We start from the raw sequence: 23195 nt of genomic DNA, 5'->3' as shown, positions 1-23195 counted from the left end.
GCACATGGAAAGCGACATCAAATTAATATTGGCCCCCAAGTCAATAAGAGCCTTGCTAACAGAAACTTCACCTATAGAACAAGGAATAGTGACACTGCCTGGATCCTTATGTTTTGGTGGAAGGATGCGTTGAATAACGACACTGTAGTTTCGTTCCACAATGATGTTGTCACTATGGATGTACTTATTCTTCCTAGTTAGCATGTATTTCAGAAATTTAGCATAGAGTGACATCTTCTGTAGAGCTTCTCCAAAGGGCATGGTAATTTCTAGCTTCTTGAAAATATCCAGAAATCTAACTAGATGTCTTTCTTTGTCTTTCCTAGAAGGTCCCAAAGGATATGGTACTTCTCTCCCTTCAGTTGAAGATGCTTCTTTCTTTTTCTCTCTAGCACACTCACTCTTGCTTTTTCTTTTCTCTTCTTTTCTCTCTTTTTCTTTTTCAATTTTCTCATTTTTTCATTTTCTTTTTCTTTCACCTTTTCTTTTTCTTTTTCCTTCTTTTCTTTCTCACTTATTTCTTTCTCACTCACACTTATTGGTATCTCTTTCTGCTTATCATCTTCTACTTCCACTTCTTCCTCAGCCTCACTCAAAGGTTCCATCACTGGGTCAATTGTTGGCTCAGTCACCAGCTGTTGTTTTTCTTCACCTATCCTCATCTCTCCTTCATTCATGCTCACCATTCTGCTTCTAGTCGTAACGGCCTTGCACTCCTCCTTAGGATTCTTCTCTGTGTTGGCTCCAAAGCTGCTTGACGGTTGGTCTGCCAATTGTTTTGCCAATTGGCCCACCTGGACATCTAGATTCTTGATGGCTGACTCTGTGCTCTTTTGATTGGACATGGATACTTGCATGAATTGAGCAAGAGTCTCTTCCAGCTTCATTATTCTGTCATAGAGACTAGGCCCTTGTTGCTGTGGCCTGTTAGATGGTCCACCCTGGTCTTTATTGAACTGATTGCCAGGGTGAGTTCTCCACTGCCCCTGTTGCTGATTATAGTGTTGGCCATGTGAAAATCCAGAATACCCACCTACATTAAAGCTTGATCTTGGCTGGTTCCCCATATAGTTCACTTCATGTGTTGTATCTTCAGTGGGAATACAACAGCCATATTCGTGAGCTCCACCATATATAGCAAAACCTGCAACCTGCAAAACAGAAGAGGGTGAAGGTTGTCCAGAATGTAATTAGGTTGGCAACTTCCTCAATGTTTCTGTCAATGCCTCAAGTTGCTTGGATAGTAGCTTGTTTTGTGCCAACAATGCATCCTATTAGCAAGCTTCTATTGGTAGGAATGTGAGCTCTATCACTCATGATTGCGTGGTCACTAGCAGCTATATTCTTAATCAAGTCCATGGCTTCTTCAGAGGTCTTCAAATTTATTCTCCCCCTACAGAAGCATCCAAAAGCTGGTTGGATTGTGGTCTCAACCCGTCAATGAAAATATTGAGCTGGATTGGTTCTGAAAATCCATGAGTAGGCGTCTTTCTTAGTAACCCACGAAATCTTTCCAAAGCTTCACTAAAGGACTCGTCTGGAAATTGATGAAATGATGAGATGACAGCTTTTCCTTCAGCAGTCTTAGACTCTAGGAAGTACTTCTTCAGAAATTTTTCAACCACTTCATCCCAAGTCCTAAGACTATTACCTTTAAATGAATGGAGCCATCTAATGGAGCCATCCTTTTGCTTCTCCAGACAAACAAAATGAAAACAAGCTCAATCTAATAGCATCCTCAGGCACACCAGCTACTCTAACAGTGTTGCAAATCTCAATATAAGCGGCTAGATGTGCATATGGGTCTTCATTGGGCAAACCATGTAACAAATTATTCTGAATCAATTGAATTAATGAATGTGGATAGGTTATGTTGTGTGCTTGAACCTCCGGCCGCGCAATGCTAGTAAAGAACTACGACACACTTGAGCTAGAGTAATCTTTAAGGGTAATTCTTCTTGGCTCATCAGCCATGATATTGGCTTCAATTAATACTGTGTGAGATTGCCCTTGTTTTGGAAAACTAGAAGATGCCTCAGAAGATAGAGTTCTTCCTGAATTGCTGCTGCCTCAATGTCTTGCAAAAAATTTGTTTTTTTCTGCATTCCTTTTCCCGCAAGTTGCATTAATTTCCAAGTCTATGGGAATCAAAACACCTATAGAAGACCTTCTTTGCATGAAAAACAAGCAAAACAGCAGTTAACCAATTCCGAAGAATAATAAATTCTGCAGTAAATAAATATTCACAAAATAACAATGAATCAACGAATAATGAATTAATGCCTTCAAACTGAACTAAGCTTTTCTAAATAAAAGAAGTTCCCCGACAACGAGGCCAAAATTTACTTGTTCGACCAGAATACTTGTTTACTCCCTCTTCCAAATTGGTATTACTTGCTCTTATATGGGAGTGGTCTTACCGGCAAGCGCACTGGGCCGCCAAGTAAAATAATTAAAATGGAATGAACTGAGTATCGAACACAGGGAACTTGTTCATTTAGCAAAGTTTTGTTAAGTAAGTAGGCATTTGCAAACAAAAATTAATGATTATGAATTAAAGCAAAAGTATGTTCTATCCTAAGTAAAAGCAATAAATGAGAACAAGTAAGTGTGAAAACAGATATCTAAAGGCGTTGGGTCCTCCTATTGAGTAAGTTGATGCAATTAAAGATGTTCCTGTGTTCTATGCTGAGGACAAAAATACCAAACACCGTTTCCTCCAGAGTTTGGACTAATTTAAATCAAACTTCATTCGCAGATCCCTCTTGTTGAACTTAGCCTAACTTAAATAGGATTATACTCACATCATAATAAAGAAAACTAAAATCCTGCACACTATCCCTAGCAATGTAGTTATTCAGTCCCTGCTCTATCAAGTTCTAAGGAAACAATATGTTTTCCAATGCTAAAGTCCCTAACAACACACACAAATGGGTGATCAAGCCACAAGCATGCATACAATAAGATAGATAGAAGTAGTGAACACATAAAACAACCTTAATTAGATATAAAAAAGAGTTTACATCAACTACTCAATAAGAATCCCCAACTGAGGGTTTTAGCCTTTCATGGCAAGGAAGCTCCTTTTACACTGGAGAAGAGGAATCAAGAGAAATTGCTTGCTTACAAAGGAGTGGGGATGTCTCCTCCACCTCTAGGAATCTCACAATCACTCAAAAACTCACTAATCTCCCTAAAAGATGAAAACTTGGCCCCTTTGCTCTACTCTATGCTCTCGGAAATTCACACTCTTCAGGTCTCTGAGTAGTGAATAGTTCTCTTAGCTCTCTCTCAATTCTGTGCAAATCAGGCTTAAAAAGGGCTTCCTAATCTCGATGTCGCGCTTAGTGCCATTCTCGCGCTTAGCGCAAGTAAGTGAATTTCAGCTTAGCGCCAATCTCGCACTAAGCTTGGAAAGCAATAGACGACTAGCTTAGTGAGCTGATAACGCACTAAGCGCATGCTTGTGTAGCAGATGTCTTTCCAGATTCCTTTTTACTCACTATGCGCGCTGGTGCTGGGCTTAGCCGTTGATGCGCGCTAAGCGCATTGAGCTCGCTTAGCGTAATGACTCCTTTGGCACTTATTCAAAATAGCTCCTTTTTGCCTGAAATTAAAGAAAATTTAACATTATTTCCATGTAAAGAGGCTTCTACTGAGCAGAGATCAAAACAAAGAAATTTTATTTACTATCCTACCAAAAAGAACCATAAATTGAGAGATTTATATACATTTTGGAAAACTTTTCTATACAAAAGTTAGTCGTAAACGACGACTAACACATCCCCTTCCTTCTTCTTTGCCACAGTTGCTCTGAATATTCTGTTGCTTGTACCGGCAGGGGCGACATAGTCGAACTTCCCTCTTTTCAGGCCTACTTCAATCCTCTCGCCCACAAATACTAGATTCGCGAAGCTAGAGGGCATGTAGCCCACCAACGTTTCGTAGTAGAACACTGGAAGCGTGTCTACTATCATTGTGATCATCTCTCTTTCCACCATGGGCGCGCCACTTGCACTGCCAAGTCCCTCCACCGTTGGGCGTATTCCTTAAATGACTCATGCTCCCACTTTCTTATATTCTGTAGCTGGGTTCTGTCGGGAGCCATGTCAGTATTGTATTGGTATTGCCTAATGAAGGCAGTAATCAAATCCTTCCACAAGCGGATACGATAGGCTTGCAAATTGGTATACCAGATGACTGCCGCCCCGGCCAAGCTTTCTTGGAAGAAATGCATCAGCAGATTGTTGTCCCTAGAGTATGCCCCCATTTTTTGGCAATACATCTTTAGGTGATTTTTGGGGCAAGTGGTCCCCTTGTATTTATCAAAATATGGTACCTTGAACTTTGGAGGGATGACAACATTAGGTACCAAACACAATTTTATCATGTCGGTGAAAGGGTAATCCCTAAACCCTTCGATAGCCCTTAATCTCTCTACAATGAGATCAAGTTTCTCTCTCCCTTCCTCTACCAGAGGCGACCCCCCTATTGAGAAATGCAGCGGTTGCAAAGGGCGGGGTTGAGGAACCCCCACGGTATTGGGTTGAGGCATAGCATTGCATGTCGATCCCTCGGCGGTGAAAGTGGGACATGGGTCGAAGTCCCCTTGAGCACGCTTCAGAGGTTCTTCATGGGCGCCTCCTACAGGTTGGGGTTGCTACCCCTCAAAGGTAACAGGAACGGCATGATTAACGTTCTCGTTAGGCATGTGCATGGTGGGTGGCATATAATTGGGGGGTAAGCCATAAGGGTAAGCATTCCTATTATACCCTATGTGTGGACCACCGGTACTGCCCAAAACCTCCCCTCCTTATCCCACCATGTTCGGGGTGGGTTGGTTTGCTTGGTTTATGGCAGAGGGATGGGTAGGATCTGCCTCCATATCGACCTTCATTTGTTCTTGCACCTCTTCTACGTCACCCATGACTCTAGTTTTGGAACGAGTTTGATAGGGGTGCCTTAAAGCGTGTTTAGTTATGGTGTTTACTGCCTAAAGAACAAAAATGCAGTGAGTAATGCAACAAAGAACTAAACATGAATGCATGCTAAAGATAAGTTGTTGAAGCATTGGACTCGCGTAGAATTTTGAGCAAAGACATAGTATTGAACCAAACTTATTTTTTATTTAAGGAACAAAAATGTTCATCTAGTCAAAATTAAAGCAAAAATACAACCACCTTAGTGGCTCCTAATTATGTGGGCCATCAAATCGATCATGTGCTGACAATAATTGAGGAGCCCATGAACTTCCTCGGGGGCCGAGTACATGTCCGCCATCGCCTTAGCTTTGGCTAGCAGTCTTGGAAGCTCTTGACTCCCATTCAAGGTGAAAACGAACCTATCCATCCACATCATTGCTTCTCTAGGCAATGAATTGATCACTTTCTCCCTCGCTTCCCTTTCTGCTTGCAGGACTGATACCTTTGCATACTCGTCCTCTAGCCTCTGTTCATGGGTTGAAGCTAAATTTAGCTTCTCTTTGTATTGGTTAATGATGACCCGTATGTGTTTCTTCGGTCTTGCTCAATTGCTCGAACAAACTCCTTTTGGACCTCTGACAAGCCTTCAACTTGTCTTCCAATATCATGCTTTCAACTCTCGACTAGTCTCTCTTGGCCCTTCAAAGCTTAAGCTTGGTGTTGCTACCCCACAAAGCCCCTTAGAACTTGTTTCGGCCCCATTCTTCCTTTCGAGCCCTCTTTGTTTCCTACTCCAAAGCTTCGGCAGTGGCCACATTGACGTCCCTCAGCTCATTGCATTCTTTTCGGACCTTGATGGCCGTCGTCTTGAACTTTTCCTTGACCGCTTGTGCTCTTTCAAGTTCCACCTTTAAGGCTTGCACCTCCTCACTGTCCTCGGGGGTTTCAGCCTCTACCTCGCTTGAAACCTTTAGCTTTGGGAGCCAATCCAACTCTAGCGTCCGAGCCTTTAGCCACTTATGATAGCCGTCGATGATCCCATTGCGGCTTCCTCTAAGCTCCTTGTCTTTCTTTTGCACCGCGCTCCACGCTTTGCGGATTCCTCGAAGTATCCTCGCATTGGGGTCACTGAAACCCTGTGTGATGAAAGGCATGATACTTTCTTCCGACGACGCTCCTCTCATGGGGTAGACAAGTTGTCTTATGGCAAGGATGGGATTATAATTGATACAACCCCTCGTTCCCATCAAGGGGACGTTTGAGAATCCCTCACATGAGGACAAAACCCCAGATCTTCCTTCCTTCCATTGGGGGAACCAATTAATGCATGCCCTTACCACACTAGCCAAGAGTTGCTCACAGTTTGCCTTCCTTTTCTTGGCGCACAAGCAGTGACCTTGTAGGGGAAAAACGGGTCTACTTTCATGAAAAAAGAGGTGTGAGACTAGCCACACATAAAGAGCTAGTGTGCAACAAACAATCCTTGCACCACTCCTTTCGCATCTTCGGTTGAAAGTGTCATAGGCATCGACCAAAATAGCAACGACCGGACTTCCTTACCATGGTGATAAGCAAGGAAGGCATCAATCGCCGCTAGGTCCACTAGCCCATCCATATTCGGAAAAAGGACGACCCCAAATATCAATAGCGCCAAGACATCAATGAACGAAGCCCATTCACCTTGATCCACCAATGCCTTCGCCTTTTCCTCCAAATGTTTCCTTGGTATTTTGACTATCCCATTTCTATTTTGCTTCACTCAATCCAACTCTTGCGTCGAGATTTTGACTACCTTGGCTATTCTCGCCATGGAGGGATAGAACTCGGAAAAAGATGTGGCCTTCTTCCCCCTAGCAGGAATCCCAAGATCTCTTCAAACTCTTTTACGGTTGGTACTAACTGAAAGTCCCCAAACGTAAATCATCTTAGTGGATGATCATAGTACTGAGTGAGGGCTGCAATGGCTTCAATAGAGACTTCTATCATAGCTAGATCCCAAATCTTTCCATAGGTCTTGCGAAAAGCTTGACGTTGGAGCTGATCCATCAATTGCCCCAATTCTTGCAAACTGGCAACCTCTAGGCTTTTAATTTTGACTTGATAGAACCTTTTCTTAAACAAGGGTGCTTGATTCGATCCCATGTTTTTCTAGAATGAAAAAGTTTTGTTTGAATCAATACTTTGACACCCTATCATGGAGGAAATATGATGAATGCATGAAGGAATGCTTATGCTATGCATGACACAAATGCATTTTATAGACACGAGAGCTCGGAAGATCATCTCTTCATACTCACAAACATTCGGGCGTCATGGTTCATTTGCAGTCATCACCACAGTGCCCCATGTATGCATTTAAGAAGGCGGTGCGGACCTTCCGACTTCCTGTGAAAAAATGACGAGATCAACACAATGCATGAGTGATAACACCATACAAATATACATACTTGCAAGCTCACGGTTGATAGCACAGAATAGAAATATACTAGACGAACAAGCATGATAACACCATCAAATAAAAACATAGTAGAGACGCACACAAACATGGAATTGAAAAGATATGCATGGCAATATGAAGGAAACAACACGTAGCGTGTTTGCTCCGTGACCCTATTTCGGGAACCTAATGGGGAGGAACTAAAAGCTTGCTATTTAGTGATAATTCCCAAGGTGGTTGCATCTAGCTTTCAAAGGTTTTCTAGAGATATCATCCCCTTTGATATCAAGCATTGCGATGATAGGGACTACCAGCAACAACGTATCATCAAAGAGGAAAAACTCTAGATGAGGTTTCACTTTCATCAAGCAAGTCGGAGACTTAGCATGACCACAAATTCACCTCCACTTCCTATGTTCCCATGGACCCGGGTATAGGGCCCTTAACAACTCACAGTGTGTGCAAAAAAGTGTAGGGTATAATGCAACATTTGAATAAGCAACTATACAAACTACGAAAGCACCAAAGGAGTTATATACATATGAGAACATAAGGGAAATAAAGGGGAATAAAGAACAAAGAGAAAGTCATGATAAAGAATGCACACAAATTAAATGGTCTAACTCTCTAAAAACTGTCCCTAATGGATTCACCAATTGTCGCAAGCTACCCTTCGGCGGGAGGGTGACGCGAGGCTCACGGGTGCGTCTTCCAAGGAAGGAAAAACACGCGGAGTCACCACAAATGTTTATTTGAGGAAAATGTTAGAAAAACCAAGAAATGGTCAACGAATCTTAAGAAATAAAGGTTCAGGATTAGTTTACACACAGGGAAGGTATTAGCACCTCACGCGTCCATTACAAGGGACGGCAGCCTTTAATCAAATGTGCAAAATCATGACTTCAATTCTTAGTTTATTTTCCCATTTTTATGTTTTTTTATCTTTTTGGGGTCGACAAGAGCGGGGCTCTTGCTCCTACGTATCCTCAATTGCGATGAGGAACTCATACCTACATAATTCTTTGAAAAGTCAGAAAGTTATGTGGAGTGTTGATTTTAGACTTTTAAACGGTTCGTTTTAACCGATAAAAGTAAAAAGGGACCGTTAAGGCGTGGGACCCTTGAATGGTTTCAAGCGATTTTTCTTGTGGACAAAGGCTTGATTTGTGAGTTGATTTTAGCTTTGGTTTCACTTGGTTATTTCTCAACTCATTAAAAAAGAACTTTCAAAGTAAATGATCGATTGAAACTCATTTTTTTGATGATTAACCGAGGTTATAGTGTAAACAATCGGTTGAATTTTATTTTAAAGGCGATTAAACGAGATTACAACACAAACGATCAGTTGAAATTCATTTTAACATTGATTAAGTGAGGTTACGGCTTAAACGATCGGTAAAAACTCGCTTAAAACAAAGAAAAAGATCACCGATGGTAGAAGAATGAAGATGAAGACACGTAAAGCAAGGATGGACCCCTAAGGGTGCATAGAATGAATTCAAAGCTTCAAAATAGAAAACTAATCGGTCGAAGATTGAAGAACAATGAAGAAAGGATGAAGAACGACAAAGAACGGTCATAGAATTGATCCCGGAAACATTATGGAAATGTTATGAAAGCACCTCAGCCTTGATTTTTCTTCTTCTTTCTCCTTCTTTTCACTAATTTCAGTGAAATATGCTTTTAAATGATGTTGAACCCCCTCTTTTCAGCCCCCACGCTTATTTATAGGAAAATGGGGGGAGGAGGTTGCAACACAGCTCGCCCAAGCAAGCTCAGCTCACCCAGGTGAGCTGGTTGCTTCTCCTTTAAGTTTTCTAATGGGCCCAGGGGCTGAAGAATTCCCCTAAATTGACCATTTTGCCCTTATTTTGAGTATTTTACTCATTTCCATCCAAAACATCGCAAAACCCTTCAGATTGCACGATGATTAGTGTTAAGCAGCTCAATTCGACCGGCAAGAATCCAAATGTTAACAAACAATCGTCCCCGGATGAAATTAGGGTATGACACCACCTCAAGGATTCAATAGAGAACAAACTCTCAATCCTTTCTTTCGAAGTTTCTCTGAGGTAACCTTGACTTCTATGTCATTCTTCTAGTTAGTTGGAGCTTCCCATAGTATCTCTTGTGTTATGGGTACCGTAACAGGATGCTTTCACACTTGCTTTGAAAAAAAAAACCCTTGAAAATGAGACGTTGTAAAAGTTACATTTTTATAAAATTGATGTTGTTTTCGTGACCTTTGCTGAACCTCGATCACATTGGCGTGATCGTAATTTAAAAATGGCATCTCTTTGTAGTAGAAACCAAAACACCCCTTAGCCCCTTTTATTTTGATAAGGATATTTGACCCTGAATGTTGATATTAACCTTGTTTTTGAAATCCATACTAAATTGCCTTTGATTTAGTATATAGAACTTCGTGTTTGAACCGATGAACGTGAATGTGAGAGGCCTTTAAGTGACATAGAGAGGAGTTGACGGAGGGGTCACGATAGGTGATGAGAGTTTATTATAATTTATGGCTTTGATACCATAATTGGGGTCAGGGAACCCAATTATGGGAATATATGTATGTCCTTGTACATGCTAGTTTCTAAGAATGAGAATGTTTTCAACTAATGAGATGCGATACATCTGTTACTGATAAATAACATTATCATTTTATTAGACTTATGTTGTCTGAAGACCTGGGAAGTATGAATCTCAAGCATGAAATTTATATGTATGTATGTATGTATGTATGTGTGGAATGTGATTATTGATGATGTTGTTATTGATGATAATAATTGATATGAGACGATGTTGGTGTTTATGATAATATTGATATGAGATGATGTTATTATTGATGATAATGATTGATATGAGACGATGTTGGTGTTTATGATAATATTGATATGAGATGAAGTTGTTATTGATGATAATGATTGATATAAGACGATGTTGGTGTTTATGATAGTATTGATATGAGATGATGTTGTTATTGATGATAATATTGAGATGAAATGATGTTGATGTTGATAATGTCATCGAGATGAGATGATGTTGATGTTAAGAATGACATTGAGATGAGATGATGTTGATGTTGATTATGGAACTGAGATGAGATGATGTTGATGTTGATAATGACATTGAGATGATATGTTGTTGATGTGGATAATGTCATTGTAATGATGTATGCTGTGTATGTACATGGGGGTGCATTGACCAAGTTGGATATCCCTGGTGGGGGAAATAAAGTGGCTAAAGAGTTTTAAGTATCTTTGGAGTGAAGGGGTGGCTTGGAATCTTAAATTATCCAAGGTTAGTGCATTGATGGTGCCCACGTGTCATACTTCATACTACATGGAAATAGTATAAACTTTGTCAGTAAGTATTTGTAATTTTTCATGAGGGAAAATATTTGTACTTAGGGGCAAGTCACTTGGTTTGGAACTCCCTTATTGATGGAAGCTTGCTTGTGGAGCTTCTATGGAGGCTGGATCTTTGAGCTTCAATGAGGTCCTTCAATGGTGATTTTCCACCATGGAGATGCAGCGGAAGACAAAGGAGAAGAGGTGAGAGGAGGCGCCATCCACTAGGGAATAAGCCATGGAAGAAGGAGCTTCGCCACCAAAATGAGCTTTGGATAAGAAGCTTGAAGAGGATGCTTCAATGGAGAAAAAGAAAGAGGGAGAGAAAGAGAGAGGGGGGAGCACGAAATTGAAGGAAGAAAAAGGGAGAGAAGTTGAACTTTGAGTTGTGTCTCACAAGACTCTCATTCATCAAAGTTACAACAAGTGTTACACATGCTTCTATTTATAGACTAGGTAGCTTCCTTGAGAAGATTTCTTGAGAAAACTTCCTTGAGAAGCTTCTTTGAGAAAACTTCCTTGAGAAGCTAGAGCTTAGCTACACACACCCCTCTCATAACTAAGCTCACCTCCTTGAGAAGCTTCCTTAAGAAGATTCCTAAAGAAGCTAGAGCTTAGCTACACACACCTCTCTAATAGCTAAGCTCACCTCCTTGAGATGAAAAGCTAGAGCTTAGCTACACACCCCCTATAATAGCTAAGCTCACCCCCATGACAAAGTACATGAAAATACAAACAAAAGTTCCTACTACAAAGACTACTCAAAATGCCCTAAAATACAAGGCTAAAACCCTATACTACTAGAATGGCCAAAATACAAGGCCCAAAAGAAGGAAAAAACCTATTCTAATATTTACAAAGAAGAGTGGATCCAACCTTGACCCATGGGCTAAAAAATCTACCCTAAGGTTCATGAGAACCCTAGGGCCTTCTTTAGTAGCTCTAGCCCAAGCCTCTTGGAGTCTTCTATCCAATACCCTTGGGGGGTAGGATTGCATCATTTATGACTCAGGCTGATTGCCATGAGGGAGGGGGCCTTATGTGACATCCTAGAAATTTCTACCCGGAATTTTTGGAAACGATGTATTTTGAATGATTATATATATATATATATATATATATATATATATAAGTATTATTTAGTGTATATGCATATATGTTCTTGATAGAAGTAGGAATAGTGGGGGCAAGATACGCGGGTTAGGCTAATTAAGGAAGAGAAATCCATAACTGGGAGGCTATGGGTTAATTCTTAATTAATTATTCTGAGCGTTTTGATATATATATTGGTTACTTTCGAAAACTGGCCCCGACGGACGCAGAGAAACGCGAGGAACTGGAACCAGAGAAACGGCACGCAAACTGAGGCAGGATTTTAGCGTTTCAAAGGTCAGATTTTTCTCACTTTCTGTGGCTGTGTATGGGTCACAATCAAAAGAGAAAGTGGGCCCTTTTTGCTCCACTCAAATGGAGACATGTGGCATAGCTTAAATAAAATAATAATAAAAGAGGAAAAAGCCTTTTTGAAACTAAAAAGCAACTCTCTCTCTCCTCACTCAGCCCCACATTTTCAGACAGCTCTCTCTCTCCCTCTCCCTCACGTTGCTTTTCTCCTTCTTCTTCCTCCACCATTGAAGCTCCAACAAAGCTCCAACCTTTGACCATTATTTCTGCTCCAAATCGCGAAAGGAGGGCATTTTCGGAGTCGTGAAGCGCATCTCTACGTGTGGGACTTCAAAATTTCAGGTTTGGGTAGACTTCTTTCTCACTTGATTTTCGTGGGTATTGGGTTTTGGGAGATATGATGGGTAGTTTTGCTAGGTTTCTGCTTCATGATAGTTATTTGTGAAGAAATTTGTTGAAAGCATGTTGAACTTGCCATGTTTGGATGAGTTAAGCTCACCCATTCAGTTTTAGGGTTTTTATGATGATGCTTTTGATGTTTATGTGCTGAAATTGCTTATGGAAAACTGTTAGAGATGAAGGGTAGAGTTAACCTAGGGTTAGAAGGGGAGAGTATGGTGTTGTGAGTGGAAAAAGAGTGAGACTTTGAGAGTTGGAAGGCCAAATCTGGATTTAGTGGTATTTGAAGGTTAGAGTGAGTTAATCCTAGCTTGAAATGCCATTTAGGACTTATGAGAAAGTTTGGGCTGTGCTAGAGAGAAAAACAAATGACCAAAGTGAACAAAGAGCCATTTCTAGGGTAAATTTGGGTGTTGAGGAGTCAAATTTTGATTCGGTGAAATTTTAGGTGTAAATCCAGTTTGAACAAGTTTAAATTGATGTTATAGACTTGTGTGAGGTGAGAGTTTGCTTCAAATTTACCTCATTCTCAATTTCACTTCTCAAACCTTGAAAATCCATTAAATTGAGGGGTTTTGGATACCTAGATTTTGTGTTGCTGTGGTTTGAAGCTTGTCCTTGGTTTAGACATGATTGGTACATGATTTAGGACTTGTAGGATTCAATTTGGGCAAAATTGGATGAAGGAAAGAGTGGTTTTCGAAAATCTGCACTTATGCAAAATTTTGCTGTCAAATAGGTGCAGCAGAATTTTGGCTTTGTGCAGAAAAATGCTTGTGTGTGGTTGGCTGTGGAAAGAGTAGTACAGAATGAGTTCTGGATGTTTGCTAGTAGATCCCAACGGTCAAAATGTAGACTTATGTACTAGAGACTTCCAGTAAAATTTTCGAGTCGATCCAACGGTTAACAAATTGGAACAAAGGAAATGTTACTGGAGTCTTCAAGTGAGAAAAAGCTGTGATTTTGGTTTGAGTTTTGGGCAGAGTTTTCTGCCTTTGCCCTGTTTTGCTTGGTTTGTTAGTTTGTGATGATTTGGATGTTGAATTACCTGGATGTTGGGGAAGCTTGGGAGGATTGATGGGGACCCGGTGTTGAGAGAAACGAGGATATGGGCTACGTGGGAGTACGTGAGCTCAGTTGGAGGTGGGCAACAGGGGATGGTGGGTTTATGTGCGATTTGTGGATGTGGAAAAACTTGTTGTGCACCATCGCCCGACCGCCACCTAGTACCACATGTGATGGGTACCCCATAATCCTACAAGCTTGAGATGAGGAAGTGTAGAAGGGTGAAACTTCCTGCTTTTATTCATTGACCACAGAGTGGTACCTGGAGATATGTCGCGGGGGTCAGGAGACCTTGGGGACGTCAGGTGGGGTGCTATTGCCCAAAACCAAGCTTGACCAATCCCGACCCAACCCGGGCATAGTCAGTCAGTGAGAACCTGTGATGTACCTAAACAGGCGAGCTCCTGGCAGTCAACAGATAAAAGGAACAAAGACCACAAAGCAAGGAGGCTTGTGTGGTGGCTGGCCAGCTGTGAACTTTGATTGATATATGGGATATGGCCTCTGGTAATCGATTACCTAGGGTAGGTAATCGATTACAAGGCTTAAAAATGAAGACAGGAGGCTAAGATGGTCTCTGGTAATCGATTACCAAGGGGTGTAATCGATTACCAGGCTTGAAAACGAAGTCAGGAAGCTAGGGGAGCTTCTGGTAATCGATTACCAGGCTTCAAAAGGGAATTGGAAGGCTGTGGAGGCCTCTGGTAATCGATTACCAGTCTGTGTAATCGATTACACAGAGGAATGGGTCACTGGTAATCGATTACCAGGTATGTGTAATCGATTACACAGTGCCTTTTTCAGGTTTTCATGTCCTGAAGCTGTGTAATTCGAGTTTGGCCTCTGGTAATCGATTACCAAGGCTGTGTAATCGATTACCAGAGATGAAAAGCCTTAAGATACCCCTTTTACTTGCATGTAGTGGTTATGAGACGCATTGTGTGCGGCGCAGTTAGATTTTCGTGAAAGAGTCTACCCCTTTCTTTTCTTTCTTGTAGATCGTGATGGCGGCGCAGCTAATCCATGATCGAGTGGAGATGGAGTGCCTAGAGGGAGCTTGGGAGACCCTCGAAGGCAACATGAGGTGCCAATTTCGGGGCACGATTCGATTTACGGCTACTTTATATGTGCATCCAGATGAACCCGCGCGCACGCTTCAGCGTACTGTGGAGTGGATACTACCCACGCCTACACCATACCGTCTAGTGGAGCCAGTCCAAGTGATCGAGGTAACGTCATCCGAGGAAGACCCTGAGGACGTCATGTCGGCATCCGAGGCAGACTCTTCGGAGGATAGTGGCCCTGGAGAGATGGCGATCAGCGGAGGCTCTTCATCATAGTGGACAGCCCTTCGGACTAGTTTTATATACTTTTGAGGGTGGGTGTATCTAGGACTAACTGTTAGGTTTACTCTTTTGTTTTTGTATGGGTAGACCTATTGTATAGGAATTTGATGATTGTATACGTGTGGCTGAAGCCACCACTGTGGACACCTTTGCTCTGGATGACACTATGTATTTTGTAAAACTCCCATATTTTGGACAGCTATTAAATGATGAATGTATTTATGTTTAACCTTGTTATTTGAAAAGAAAGCATTAGCAAACTTTATTTGCAAAAGAGTTTACCGACCGTATTTTATTTTATTATTTTCACGTGACGACCTAAAGTAATGGCTGGTATACTCTTCCTTTTGAAACAACAAAATAGTTTAGAGATTACGAGTGGTAAGAAAGAAATGACTCCGAACAGAGTTGTGAACTGGCCATTCAGGACTCTATAGTGAGGATTTTCCTTCTGAACCTAATTATTGTGAAAAGAGAAAGAAATGAAAAAGAAAAAGAAGAAAAAGAAAATCTACCATGGTTTTTGTTATTTAAATCATTACTATTAAACCAGTCATTAATTTAGGGACGCCACAGCTTACATGTGCACGAAAGGGTGACGTCGATACTTGTTGCCTAGTTTTCCTAAGTATGAGTGTCGTGTGGACACGCTCAGGCTATTTACTGACGAATGATACCACATTGCATTTGAGAGTTGAGGTCGCATGCATCATACTGAGCATGATTGATTGGAATTATGGAAAAGTTGATGAATAGTTGTTAACTGTATGTTGAATTAATGGATAATTGTGTATGATCATGGTACTTGTTATTGTTTCTCTTGCTAATTATGGTCATTTGATAATTGTTGGTTTCCTTTAAAATAAACTTTGCATTGCAATTTTGTACCATGTGGTTGGTACGATAACAAATATCGAGTCGTTCAAACAAAAAATTTACTAGGGAATTCTGTAGCACAGGATTAACCTAGGTCAAACTCAGAAATATGATTCAATATGGTTCCTACATTCATTCACTTACAAATAGAAAGGGGAATTTTTGTCAAACAGTTTGTAAGAAACTCTAAAAGAATGTGAAAACACACAAAACTGAATTTAAGAAAGAACAAAATAGAACAAAAACATAATACAATTCAAGATGAAAAGCATCAATCCAATTCACCAAACTAATGCAAATAAAATTATCACAGTTACTACGAATAATGTTCAATGTGAAAGTTCACTCAAATGCATGAGAGAGAGTTAAGTCGAATAAAATTAAATCTCCAAATTGTTTGAAATCACAAATTATGTTGGAAGATCATTCAAAAAATCTATGATTAAATTTAAAAATTAGGAAATGAATCCATAACCTAATCCATTTTCAATCCTAAACATAATCACAACCATGAAAAATGAAAATATGGTTGAAGAGAAAGAAGAACATTCACAAAAAGTAGATAAACCAAACCAAGACTTAAATTTAGCTTTGCTTGGAGTGGATCCTTGGATTGATTAATTGTTTAGCCCTCCATGATCATCTCCAATGGAGAAACCATGAAATTTGTGTAAGAAAATGGTGGAACAGAAGTGAAAAGATGAAGATTGAACAACAATTGAGACAACAAGAGAGAAAAGAAAAAGCTTGCACAACAAGTTTTGTACAAAATGAAGTTCTAGTGAAGTCTTTCTCTAATTGACGTTCCAAGTCACTATGATGCGATCCTGCCCCCCAAGGGCATTGGATAGAAGACTCCAAGAAGATTGGGCCAGAGATGCAGGAGAAGGCCTAGGGTTCTCGTGAGCCTTATGGTAGATTTTGGGCCCATAGGCTAAGTATGAGCGCCCACTTATCTTTGTACATATTATATTAGGGTTTCATTATTTTTAGGCCTTTTATTTAGGGCTCCATAGTGTAGGGAGGATACCCTAATAATGTAGGATTTTTCAACCTTTGTATTTTAGGGCACCTAGACTAGTTTTTGTATTAGGGGTAGTTTTGTAATTTCACATGCATTAAGTGTACTATTTGATGTGTGTGTTGGGAGAGAAATTTAATTGAATTGGGAGAAGTCCAATCCAAATTAATTTCGGACTAGCCTAAGGGGGATATGAGCATTTGCATGCTACACCCCATTGCCACATCATATAGTCACACTTTTTGCATGTCCTTCATGCTTTACATGCCTTATGACACCTAAGCGCACTTAGTGGAGAATCTTGGACTTGATCTTGGATTAGTGGGTTGAACCATAACTGAAATTCACTAATTATAATTAGTGAATTTTTGGCTCCAAATTTGGCTCCACAAATTCAAATTCAAATTCAAGTGAAATTTGAATAGAAATTCAAATTTCCCTCCAATTTTGTGTGACACTTAGGCTATAAATCGAGGCCTTGTGTGTACACTTTTTCAACTTTGATCATTTGAGAAATTACACTTCAAAGTTCAAACCTCATTTAAGGCATAAATTTTGTGCCCCCCTCTCTCCCTCTCCCTCCACCCAACTTCTCCTACCTTCATGCTCTTATCCATGGCTTCCTATGGTGGTGAGCTTGTTCTTGACTCATCTTCTCCTTGAAGTAGCGTCTCCAATCATCTTTCCTCCTTCTCCATTCCACTGCCATTGATCTTCAAGAAGAAAATGACTTCATTGATGAAGAAGATCCAAGGCCTACAAGCTCTACATGGAGCTACATCACACTAACTAACTAACTAACACTAATATATAGATTGTTAGTAACTAACTAACTAACTACCTAATTAAACTAATTACATAAGACAAAAGCCCAAACTCCCAACCCAATTCTTCAAGTGTAGAGGTTCTGACTTCCAAGCACAATTTGATCCTTGAGATGGAAGAATTGGCCAAAGCTTATTTTTAACAAAATTGAATATCTTTTTCTTATCTTTTCATCGACTCTTCACACCTTCCATTTGGAGTTCTGTAGTGTCCTCTAGGCCCTGCACAAGGCAGATAGGTCAAGTAAGCACAAAATTTGAAAATTAGCTACAATTCTCAATTAAGCTCAATCATTTGCCTAAGACCAAAACTAAGTTAAGGTGAGAAAATAAGAGTCCAAGAGATGTCAATTGAGCTAAGAATAATAAAAAATATTAAACTACAAATGCTTAATCATGGTACCTGTGATGATCACGAACCTTCATTTGTGGGAGCAGATGGACAACAGTAGATTACGTGGAGGGAGATTCATTTTGTTGGAGCCACCAAGTCGACGTGATGATGTTGAGATTATTTTGGGGAGAGAGTTGTATTTTGTTAATCAACTCCTTCGTAGCTGGTTCCATAATTCTTTTTTATTTGGGGATGTAAATCACAGATTTAAATATATGTATGAACTAATTTATTTTGTCATGTGAATGATGCATATATTCAATTAAGTATTTGTGTGTTGTTTGATGAAAGAGTATCCCGAAAAATTTACTCTTTTCTTTTTCATAAACAAATTAACAGAGTTTTTATTAAAAATTGAAATTTATGTGTTTTAGAGTAATGATATCGTAGTGTCTAGGCGAGTCGTTACATTTAGGGCCCAGTCTCAATGAATGAAATTATCTATAAAATTTGAGACCCATTTAATAAGCCAAAAGTTGACACTTTGACCATTTCAAATTCTCCAAATCGCTACTACCTTAACAAGGTCAGCCAAGGAGATAATGATGCAATCCTACCCCCCAAGGGCATTGAATAGAAGACTCCAAGAAGATTGGGCCAAAGATGCAAAAGAAGGCCCTAGGATTCTCATGAGCCTTAGGGTAGATTTCGGGCCCATGGGCTAAGTATGAACCCACTTATCTTTATACATATTAGATTAAGGTTTCATTAATTTTGGACCTTGTATTTAGGGCTCCATAATGTAGGTAGGGTACCCTAGAAATGTAGGATTTTCCAGCCTTTGTATTTTAGGGCACCTAGACTAGTTTTTGTTTTAGGGGTATTTTTGTAATTTCACATGCAGTACGTGAATATTTGATGTGTGTGTTGAGAAATAAATTTAATTGAATTGGGAGAAGCCCAATCCAATTAAATTTTAGAGGGGGAGGTGAGCATTTGCTTGCTACACCCCATTGCCACATCATATAGTCACACTTTGCGCATGTCCTTCATGCTTTAGATGCCTCATGACACCTAAGCACACTTAGTGGAGAATCTTGGACTTGATCTTGGATTAGTGGGCTGAACCATATCTGAAATTCACTAATCATAATTAGTGAAATTTTGGCTCCACAAATTCAATTTCAAATTCAAGTGAAATTTGAATAGAAATTCAAATTTCCCTCCAATTTTGTGTGACACTTAGGCCATAAATAGAGGCTATGTGTGTGCATTTTTCCAACTTTGATCATTTGAAAATTAAACTTCATATTTCAAAGCTCTTTTAGAGCACAAAATTTCGTGCTCTTCTCTTCCTCTCCCTTCATTCATCTCTTTCTTCCTCCAAGCTCTTATCCATGGCCTCCTATGGTGGTGAGCTTCTTCTAGACTCATCTTCTCCTTGAAGTGGCGTCTCCTCTCTCTCTTCCTTCTCCATTCTGCTGCCATTCATCTTCCAAGAAGCAAAGGAATCCATTGATGAAGAAGATCCTAGGCCTACAAGCTCCAATGGAGCTTACATAAGATAATGCTACTCTAGGTGAAGCATGGCCTAGAGTGTTTTCTTAGACTCAAAGGATGGGATGAAGGAAAGTACCTTGCCTTCAAGACCTGAGATGAAAAAGTCTCCTCATTATCTATAATCATCCATAGTTATTTGGCAAACATGGCTTTATTAAAAGCCTTTATCCTTCTAAAATCGAGACCTTCCAACTTTTTGGACTTCACCATATTTTCCCAACTCAACCAATGGAGCTTCCTTGAGTCTGGTTCTCCTACCCAAAAGAATCCAATGAGGGAGGAGGGAAGCTTGAAGCAACTCAAGGCATATGTTGGAATGGACTGCACTACAATTTTAATAAGCACATTTTTACTTGCCTTGGAGAGAGATCTTTCTTTCTAGCCCTCAAGCTTCTTCCACACTCGATCCTTGACAAATTGGAAGAAGTGAGACTTGGACCAACAAATCAAGGAAGGCAACCCCAAGTACTTACCCTAAGATTCCACATCCTTTACTGCAAAAAGCATGGCTAACTCATTTGATCTAGTAGGTGGCACATTCCGGCTAAAAGAAATGTCAGATTTATCAATATTTATCTTTTGTCCCCAAAGCTCCCTTATTAGCAAAGGGGATGAAGGCTATATAGGAAGCTTCTTGAGGAGTTTATTGAGCAAATAAGATGTCATCATCTGTGGACAACAAATGGGAGATAGGAGGAGATCGATGAAAAACTTTAATGCCATGGAGGGAAAGGTCTACCACGGACTTAGAGATGAGAAAGCCTTTGCATAGATAACGAAAAGATATGGGAAGAAAGGTTCTCCTTGGCGCAACCTTCTAGTAAGCTTGAATACTCTACCCAGAATTCCATTAACAAGAACAAAAAAAGAAACTATAGAGATTTCTCTCAAAATTAGATGGATCCATCTTTCTGAGAACCCCACAAATGATAGGACTTTCTTAAGAAAGCTCTACCCGATGCAGTTATAAACCTTGGAGATGTCAAACTTCAAAGCCATTTACCCTTTTCTTCCAGATTGTTTTGTCTTCATGCAGTGAAATTTTTTTAAAGCTGAAAGAGCATCATTAGTGATCAATCCCCCTAGGACAAAAGCATTTTGGTTGCCTGAGACTAAGGGCGACAATATTTTCTTCAAGCGGTTTGCAATTGTGTTAGTGATAATTTTGAAAATGACATTGTAAAGGCCAATGGGTCAAAATTGGCTAGCATGGTTCGACTTCTTTGCCTTAGGGATAAGGGTTAAGTAAGTGTTGTTCAGAAAAGAAGGGTCCCCATTGCAATTCAAAATATTGAGGGCAGTACGAATCACATCATCTCCCACCTGACTCCAAAAGGTTTGGTAGAAAAGCTTGGAAGTGCCATCCGATCTTAGGGCCTTGGAAGGATGCATTTGGTTCACAGCCTCTAGGACTTCTATGGCTGAAAAGTCATGGAACAGAGTTTGCTTCATATCATTGCGCACTCTATCTTTGACTAAGCTTGCAACCTCATCCATAATGTTTGTTGCAGAAAATTTAAAAAGATTAGAGTAAAAGTCAGAGATAACTCTTTCTACATCATCTTCCTCTTTATAAAGAACATCCTGATCATTTGTAATTGAGAAGATAGAGTTTACCTAGCCCCTCTAAGATGATTTCCTATGGAAGAATTTGGAATTTTTTTCTCCAAGGTTCAGCCATGATGCGCATGATCTCTAAGCCCACACTATCTCCTTCTGTTTCAGCAAATCGTCTAGTTATTTGTCAATGGAGTGGGTTTCCTGAATGATGCTCATAGATTGAGGTTGAGATTGGAGGAACTCCTATAATGCCCTTAAATTTTGATAACTAAAAATAAATGTTTGATGTATTTCTTGTGCTATTTGATTACTTGATTAATTTGGGTGAGTTGAGGTATTGTGTGAATTAGCCATGTGTGATTTGCTTGAGGTGAATGTTGAGTTATGTGGAGTTTTATTGACTTAGGTTGAAATTATGATTTTTCAAGTTTTACCTAAACTTGTTTCAGTAAATCCATGATCCTGGACTTGTTAACTATTGGATCGCCTTCAAATTTGGACTGTAGTCTTGCAACCCAAGTCTTCATGTTTTGACCATTGGGATTTTCTAAATAACATTTGGAGTATGAGATATGATATTTTTACTGAAGCGGTAAAATTTGTTGGAGAAAAATTCGCTCGAGCGAGCAAAATTTTGCCAAGGCAAGTCTGAGTTGGATCAGCTCGCCCAGGTGAGCCAAATTTCGCCTGGGTGAGTGTTGTTGGCTACAAATACATCCAACAGTGTAAAACAATCATTTTGCTTCCATCTTCTTCTCCAAACCATCACCCAACACACCCAACCTCCTCCTCCACTGCCACCGACCACCGATGACCATCATGAGTTGTAGTTGCTTGTCGCAAGATCACTTCATGAAAAGGAACAATTTAATCGGAGCAGAATCTTCAAAACTCAACTCAAGGATTTGATAGAGAACAGAGCCTCCAATCCCCCCTTTGCGGTTTCTTCGAGGTAGCTGTGATTTTTAAGCCTTCTCCTAAGTTAGTTTAAGCCTATCTCTGGGTACCATTATTGGATGTTTTTACACTTCCTTTGAAAATCCCTTGAAAATGAGATGTTGTAAAAGTTTCCTTTTTATAAAATAGACTTCGTTTTTGTAACCTTCGTTGAACCCAAGTCATAGTGGTGTGATCAAAATTTCAAAATGACATCTATTTGATGTGGATCTTAAAACACCCCTTTAGCCTTTTTCTTATAAATTCAATGGGTATTTTGACCCCAAAAGTTGATATTAACCTTGTCTTTGAAATCTATACTAAATTATCTTTGATTTGGTATATAGAGCTCTGTGTTTGGACGGACAAACGTGAATCTAAGAGATCTTAGAACAACACCGCAAGGAACTAACAGAGAGATATAGATAGGTGAAGGGAGTTTATTGTTTGTTTACAGCTTTTGATACCATAGTTGGGGTTAGGGAACTCAATTATGGGGATGTATGTTTGTCCCTGTGCATGCTGATTTTCAATAAAAACTATGTTTTTAACTAACGGGATGGGATATATTTGTTATTGATGTGCATGTTGATTTTCAAGAAAAATTGTGTTTTTGACTAATGGGATGCGATATATTTGTTACGGATGATTGAAATTGTCAATGATGTTGAGTTGTAATGATTGGAATTTTTGGGAAAAGTCTTAATTACAAAGGAGACTTTGCCCAAAATTTTATATTTGTTCTTCTATTTACTTCTTTATTAAAGTTTAGGCATAAGAGTTTGTTTTGAATACCATAGTTCTCCTCTTTAATTTAGAATTTTCCTTAAAATATCAATCTCATGATATTATGGATTGTTGTTGATGAGGTTTATGTTGCCTAAAGACATGGGGAATGTGAATCCCAGGCATGAATTTATATGTATGTATGTAGAATGTGATTGCTTGTGATGCTGGTGATGATGTTGAGATGAAATGATATTAATGTTGATGATAATGTTGAGATGAGATGATGTTGATGTTAATAATGATATTGAGATGATATGATGTTGATGTTGATAATGGCATTGAGATGAGATGATGTTGATGTTGATGATGATGATGTCATTGGGATGATGTATGTTGTGTATGTACATGGGAGGTGCAGTGACCATG

At 39.7% G+C, this 23195-nt stretch overlaps 1 protein-coding gene across 1 annotated transcript; it reads right to left on the bottom strand.

The window, feature by feature from the left end:
- Positions 1-3982: 3982 nt before the first annotated feature.
- On the bottom strand, positions 3983-4927 carry LOC114397151. The gene is made up of 2 exons (XM_028359264.1): positions 4823-4927; positions 3983-4660 (listed from the first exon to the last, which is right to left on the bottom strand). The coding sequence occupies exons 1-2, from the start codon at positions 4925-4927 to the stop codon at positions 3983-3985; spliced, it is 783 nt and encodes a 260-aa protein (XP_028215065.1).
- Positions 4928-23195: the final 18268 nt, after the last annotated feature.

Source organism: Glycine soja, chromosome 18 (genome assembly GCF_004193775.1).
Source record: "Glycine soja cultivar W05 chromosome 18, ASM419377v2, whole genome shotgun sequence".
In the NCBI taxonomy this organism is placed as follows: domain Eukaryota; kingdom Viridiplantae; phylum Streptophyta; class Magnoliopsida; order Fabales; family Fabaceae; genus Glycine; species Glycine soja.
This window is presented reverse-complemented; position numbering and strand designations above follow the sequence as displayed.

Excerpts from the sequence above, each read along its gene's own strand:
- LOC114397151 (XM_028359264.1), bottom strand. The coding sequence starts at position 4,927 with ATGGGTGACGTAGAAGAGGTGCAAGAACAAATGAAGGTCGATATGGAG. Across the intron at positions 4,661-4,822 it reads ACCAACCCACCCCGAACATG|CAACCCCAACCTGTAGGAGG; the intron begins GTGGGATAAGGA and ends TTTGAGGGGTAG.